This window comes from Penicillium oxalicum, chromosome III (genome assembly GCF_001723175.1).
Source record: "Penicillium oxalicum strain HP7-1 chromosome III, whole genome shotgun sequence".
In the NCBI taxonomy this organism is placed as follows: domain Eukaryota; kingdom Fungi; phylum Ascomycota; class Eurotiomycetes; order Eurotiales; family Aspergillaceae; genus Penicillium; species Penicillium oxalicum.
The window spans coordinates 3,982,743-3,989,366 of record NC_064652.1 but is presented as its reverse complement, the minus strand read 5'-3'; the positions used below and the strand labels follow the sequence as shown (position 1 = coordinate 3,989,366).

The 6,624-nt window shown below is 47.0% G+C and overlaps 4 protein-coding genes across 4 annotated transcripts; 3 read left to right on the top strand and 1 right to left on the bottom strand.

The window, feature by feature from the left end:
* POX_c04761 (uncharacterized protein) lies at window positions 1-1,008 on the top strand (the record flags this gene model as incomplete). Its single annotated transcript, XM_050113622.1, has 3 exons — window positions 1-671; window positions 735-812; window positions 870-1,008. The coding sequence occupies 3 exons, from the start codon at window positions 1-3 to the stop codon at window positions 1,006-1,008; spliced, it is 888 nt and encodes a 295-aa protein (XP_049971178.1).
* Window positions 1,009-1,238: 230 nt separating this feature from the next.
* Window positions 1,239-2,018, bottom strand: POX_c04760 (uncharacterized protein; the record flags this gene model as incomplete). Its single annotated transcript, XM_050113621.1, has 1 exon — window positions 1,239-2,018. The coding sequence occupies one exon, from the start codon at window positions 2,016-2,018 to the stop codon at window positions 1,239-1,241; it is 780 nt and encodes a 259-aa protein (XP_049971177.1).
* Window positions 2,019-3,781: 1,763 nt separating this feature from the next.
* On the top strand, window positions 3,782-4,686 carry POX_c04759 (uncharacterized protein; the record flags this gene model as incomplete). Its single annotated transcript, XM_050113620.1, has 3 exons — window positions 3,782-4,332; window positions 4,387-4,464; window positions 4,566-4,686. 3 exons carry the CDS (start codon window positions 3,782-3,784, stop codon window positions 4,684-4,686), a joined length of 750 nt encoding a protein of 249 aa, XP_049971176.1.
* A 982-nt stretch (window positions 4,687-5,668) lies between these two features.
* POX_c04758 (uncharacterized protein) lies at window positions 5,669-6,454 on the top strand (the record flags this gene model as incomplete). Its single annotated transcript, XM_050113619.1, has 1 exon — window positions 5,669-6,454. One exon carries the CDS (start codon window positions 5,669-5,671, stop codon window positions 6,452-6,454), a length of 786 nt encoding a protein of 261 aa, XP_049971175.1.
* Window positions 6,455-6,624: the final 170 nt, after the last annotated feature.

Genomic DNA, 6,624 nt, shown 5'->3' with positions numbered 1-6,624 from the left:
ATGTCGTCTGCCGATCTTGACTCCGCCTGTGCAGCCGCACAGTCACCGGCCCCACCTGAAGGGGATCCATTTTCTCCACAAGCGGTCGCGCCCTCCCCGGGGGCCTCGACTGCTGCGGACTCATCATTCACGGCCGTTAACGTTGACACAACAACACCTGACACAGCTCATTCGCTTTCGTTGGATGGATCGCATCCATCAGATCGTGCTTTTACGTGGAAAATCACCCAGAAAATATCGGAGCGGTCTGTTTCTCTGACGCAGCAGGATGTTGACATGGGATGCGGATCTCCTATGGCCGTGGGGAAATTCCTGTGCTGTCTCGCCGACGGCCCAACGCAAACAGCATTCATGCGAGTCTACTACCAGATCCCAATCATTGGAACCGAAGACGCTGATGTAACCACACTCGCCGAGCAGGTCCAGCCTCCTGAAGTGTGTGGTGAACACGAGGCATTTAAGTTATTGACGAGACGAGGGTGCAGCTCAGTGCCACGTTTTTACGGCTATTGCGAAAGGAAGCAAGGAGAATCGGACCTTGTGCCAGGAGGTTATATCAAGTTTATCGTATGGGAGAAGGTGCCTGGGGAGTCCTTGACAAGGGAGTATTTCTGGAGCTTGGATCCCACTGCACGTGAGGAAATCCGTGTTCGCTTCCGTGCTGCTTACGAGTAAGTCTCAACTCCGTGAAAGCATACTACTGGAATTGCAGCTACAGACTAGCTCATTTTCAGGGATGTTCTACGTTGTGGAGTCAAGCCACAGATGTGTGGAATCTCCAAGATTATCTATTGCAAGAAATCAGGCAACATGTATGGCATTGACCTTTCCAACCTGGAAAGTCTTTTTCGTTACTGACAATCATTCAGTCGAATCTCAGGATTCCGGAGAGGCTGGCCGATTCTTGACAAATTAGAATGGTCAGATACTCGTTACGTCGAGTACGGGCTGGCCAGGCCACACGATGATCGAGATTGGGCTTCCCACCCTGAGAAGTGGGAGTATTGAGGCTCGATTTGAGTCTCGGTGAATGTCCCGTTTCCTTGGTATCTCGATAAGATGAAATTGCTTCAGGTTTACATATATTGACTGTGTCCTTCAAACCCAGCATTTTTGTTATCTTTCCAGCTCTTAATTTTGCCTGTATGATAAGTTGACACTTAGATAGGTTAATGCAAGGTGGAAACTGATGCTTTTGCATGTGAGAAAAAGGCTCTAACGATACGTGTGAATTGATGTTATTTCCGCACAACCCAGTATGGTGTAGTATTCCTCACACCTTCATGTTTCAACGCCTCACAGCCCACATAAAAGAAGCACTGCCTGGCAGAGACAACCGGGGAACTTGGTCGATGCTTTTCGCAGAAATCTGTTGAAAGAACCACGGGAGAGTATTCGATGCTCCAGATCCCTTCGGAATCCACAAGCTGCCGGAGGAAGATTGTCTCTTCGTAATTGCTTAGGAACCCGTAGAAACAGCCCAGCGTCTGCATATACTTGATCGGTTGGGCTAGGACTTCCCTCAAGCAGTGGATGTCGTTATACTTGTACCGTAGGGAATGCTGCTGTATCCATGGAACCTTGAGTTCGCCCGCGAGCTTAATACTGTGATTGTTGTCTTTCATTATGACATCAGGGGTGCCACTAAATGTAGATCGAACGCTTTTGAAGTCTGCGAATCGAATTCCGATTCCTTGTGAGTTGAAGACGGAATTGATCACGTCACCGAAGTGCTTGTGAAAACGGCCCAAAAGACCATGTTCATCACCGATTTCAACATTTGCCAGGGCATACGGGTCTCTCGTTTTGAGCGTCAGGGCCAAAGTCTTTCTTCTCCAAGTAACATTCCGGTGCAATGCATGCACGGATTCGGAAAAGTCTTGCCATGGTAGAAGAACTCCAGTGAAAAAGAATTCGTGTATGGCGCTATGCTTTGTGCCATACGGGCTCAAGGGAAGCTGCGGGGCCGGAGATGCGATTAAGGTCTCCGGACCAACGTGGAGCGCGGAGCGCGGCATCTTGATCAATTCATCCCTGTTGTCAAATTCCGTCAATGAAATAAGATTTCTGGCGTGAGAAGAGAATGATTGCGTGTATAACTTACAAAGCAGCTTATCTAGATGAGATTGTGGTGAGAAGAGGCCAATGGACTGTGATGAGAACGTACTAATGCAGAGGGATGTCAGATGATCCCAACTTTTTACTTACCGATTAGAACAAGCAGGATCGTTTGAAGGCAAAGAAGAGACCGATTAATGGCGACGAGGTATTATCCCCACACCAGAACCAGTAAGTAACATCGCATCTGGATTGAGGCCGCGATCACCACAACACGCGGAGTGTGAGCAGAAGAGAAGGTCCGTCCATAAAGTCAGCCTCACTCGCCCCCACACACAGCCAGAAGCAGTCTAACAACGATGGATACTGACATTTTCAGTGTCCCAAAGCTCATGCGCACGACATTTGGCCAAGCCACGTGAGCAGGAGCATTCTCATGAGCCTACAAATCCCGTGAAGAGTATCGACAGCATACCAAAACTCTGGGACGATAATAACCCTGATACCTACGAGAAGATATATTGTTTCAAGTTCAGAATTGCCGCTGTCAGCAAACAATACAGACATGGCTAGTAGCAGAATGTTACCGCTCTAGTCCAGCAAACCATGAGAAGTGCAAAGAAGGGTGGTACTGGTGGCTTCGTCGAGGGAATTGGCTAGCAGGTCGGAGGGCTCCTCACCAAGGACCATGCAGCTTGTATTGAGCTTTCGGACAGTTCAAGACATGATAGGTCCTCGGATTGTGACGAGTGGTTGAAGGCTTCTGAATTCAGAATGAAAAGAGTTTCTGACGCGATGGCAGGCGTTCCGACCCGGGAGGACCCGAAGATAAGGCAGATTCCGTCAAAAGTTCTCCAGAAAACAGCTCGGTCAATAGCGTGGAGGTTTCGACTGAAAGTGCCCATAGAAAATCTACCAACACGCGGCGTTTATCATATCTTCTGTAACCAGTTATGGAGTTGCCTGAGAGGTCATATGAGTCGAAAGTTCGCGCCCCCTCAAGGAATTTAGCACGTCAAGATGAGGTCAATATTCGTCTATCACTGCGCCCTCCATCGCACTTTTATAACACAAATATGGGCGTTAATGAAAAACGCGGGCCCAAAAGGGGGCAAAAGAGGTGATTTATGAATATAATCCAGAGATTGGAGCTTGCTCAAATTACAATCCTGCACTCACAGCCATAGTCTTGAAAGGGGAATTAAAATGAAGATCCTAGTAAAAACAGCGTGGATGAGGTTTTGCAGCGTTTATTGAATCGGAGCTCGTAGGTGCACGAGCAAAGGCGTAGATATTGTAGTACTTGTTATTCTATACCAATTTACAGTAATTGCCAATCATGGAGTGAGCGAGGGTCGGATCCGCCAACGAGTCCGCCCGATCAGTTGATTCGACGTGACTGAGTAGTGCCCGCATGCACTTCCATTTGACACTCGTCTCTTTGCCACCTATGTTTTGCGGCATCATAATATCAGACATCCTGTTTCCACATGACCGAGAATTAGTGCGAGGTTCCCAATCTCCGTTATTTTCAATCAATTCGACGGAATATCTGACGGACTTCAGCCAGCCTTCTAGCCACTTTGATCACGGAATCATTGCAAATACTCCGCTATCAGAAGGGGTTGACCTAGGACATGTGTGCACACTGCTGCACCTTTACGATCTTCCCCTAATCAAAATTTTACACCGAAGATATTTGCCCTGGAACCGGCGACACAACATGCACTTCGCTGAAAGCTCCTACGTCATTTTCTCTGAAGGCGATGAGTTCACGACCGATGCTAAGCCCCGACTTCGATTACAGCCCGAGACATGGGTGATCACCGCGAAACTCGGGGAGTACTCTCTCCGCATGTACCAGAAGGACATCGAGGAGAAATTGGGTCCAGGTTTTGCTTTTGCAAAGTACCTCTGCTTTCGCAAGGGTGATCAGTCTCGAAAACAGGAATTCATGCGTATTTACCAACAGATTCCTACTGTGGAGACCGAGTACGGGCGCTTTGAAACCAGAGCTGAACAAGCAGTACCTCCGATCGATCTTCCTGAGTTGAAGGCATTTGTGGAATTGACGATGCTTTCGTGTCCTGTGGTTCCTCGGCTCCTCGGCTACCAAGAAGGAACGCAAGGCAAGGACGGCCGTGTCCCTGGGGGTTTCTTGGTTTCGGTAGTTTGGGAGAAGGTTCCGGGGGAACCTTTGTCTCAAGGATATTTCTGGAGTCTTGAATTTGAGCACCGTGAAGCTATTCGACAAGAGTTTCGTCGCGTTTATGAGTATGTGTCTGATTAACTCCCTTTTCCATGTCTAATGGCTGATATGACTATCAGACAGCTTGTGCGATGCGGCATCCGGCCGTGTATCGCAACTTTATCAAAGCTCATCTATGACCAGTCCTCTGGAAAGATGTAAGTGATGACACTTAACAACTCCGGATTGGAGCAGGCCGGCGGCTGGATATACGCTTGTTGCTGATCCCTAGTCATTGAAGAACCATTTCCGGATTCAGATCAGCTGCCCGCATCAATCCTGATACTGGATGGTCGAACACGAATTTCCCCAAGTATGGACTTGCAGAATTGCCTCCACGGCAAGACTGGCAGCTTCACGAGAGTGAATGGAAGTACTGAATAACGTCAGGCTAGATCTATACACATTCTATCTCCAGATCCCTCTATGATAAACTTCATCTCATACTTCACCTCTGAATCTTCTCGAAAGTAAAAAAAACTTCCAAGCACAGTTTTAATTTTCCATTTCATAGAGACGGGCTTTGCAAACATTTGTAGACACTTCCAGGTCTCAGACACATGGAAATCTCGGAGTAAAGCAATAGGATTTTTTCTGGACTATCCTACTGTTTGGTCCTAGCTCGTCTCTTCAATTCACAACAATTTCTAATACCTTAATTCAAATTTTGACAAATTGCCACACTAGGACGTCACAATCAGCGGTGTCCCGTTTTTTTGTTAATTGCTTCAAGCCGGATGCAGATCTACTGACATTGTTTTGAAAATTGAAATCCTACTACGATGTGACAGACCTTAATAGTCAAGGAGGTAATCTTTGAGTACCCACTTTTTAAAATACCTGCTGAAGGTCTCCTGTGGCTCGTATAGTTGTACCTTGAAAACAAGAGATCGTGTTCCCAAGTCAAAGGAAGATAAATGGCATAAAGTACGAGTACCTCTCGAAATGGGTGATTAGCTGTTGGGAAATGATCCATGGACAGCATGTCATGTAATTCGGGTCAGCCCTACCTGATCTGATTCAAGCAAGAAATCGTCTGGAAAGTGATTTTATATTGGCTGTGCTCGGCGGATGACAAAGTAATCGGATTAATCGGGAAATTTTTCCACTCTTGAAAGGGGATGTCAAATACGGCAGGCACGCAATCCACGCTTGATCGACCAATTGTACACTCCCTATGTTTGCCTCCTGCCCACTACCAACTGCTTTTCACTTCCAATGCATTTCTTCATCATCTGCACCGAATTTTACAATCTGCTTTTGTATCTTTGACCAGAAGTGGCTAAGTCTTGACGGTACAAATTTGAAACTAAGAGGAGCGACGTGGTTATGCTGACTTCATTTCGCGAGTACATGTTAAAAATGCCCGGTAAAAGAGTCACTGTCCGGCAAGCGACAAGATCAACCATTCCTCGCCTGCTCGTCGGAGATCACCATACGGCCTCCACCGCTCTTCACCCGCTGAAATACCAAGCCATTCTTCGGCCATGGCCGGCGTTTCGTATGGATGTGCAAGCAATGGACGCGGCCATGCGATGGAGCAATCGTACTGTTCACTATACTGAGAGTTCACGACATTTGGACGAGGAAATCGTGCATGTTGGGGACGAACACGGGGTACAAGGCCGCTTTCAACAGTCAGTGGGCTCCGTCATAGGGCATGTCTGCGCAGCACAAGGGATCGATATACATTTCGCAGATTTCAAGTGCATTGGGAGTCCCTATACGAGTATTCCAGACGTCATTTTGAAAAGCACACACAATGAGCTCAAAGCCGTTGGCGAGATTAAAGTACCCTGGATCAAGGAGCACTCCCTCATTTTACGATCCGATGATGAAGAGGAGCTTCGGGAGATCTTGGCTCAACCCATCAGATACATGCAAGACCTCAATTGCATGTATGGTTTCCTGAGTACCTACGATGAGACTATCTTTCTACGGCAAAGAGATGTTCATGGTACTTGGAGGGTGGAATATTCTGAGGTTGTAAAAAGGTATGACAGCCCAGAAATTTCCTTGGCAACGCATAATTTCCAAGCGGTCTCAGTCAGGCAATGTTTCCTTTATTTCGCCACCATTGCGAGTCAGCAAGGGCCGGTCTTCAATAGCACACCCAAAGTACAATGGGTAAAGCGTGTCACTATATGAAGTCAATGAATGATATTTTTTAGAGAAACGATCTTAATACCTACTTGCCCATAGGAAGGGGCTTTAATGAGACTGTGGAGGATGTTTACCTCTATGGAGGTAAATGGAAGCTATTACAAGTTCTTAAAGAATTAATTTCATCTGACTCCGCAAGGTCAAAATAAGGAGCT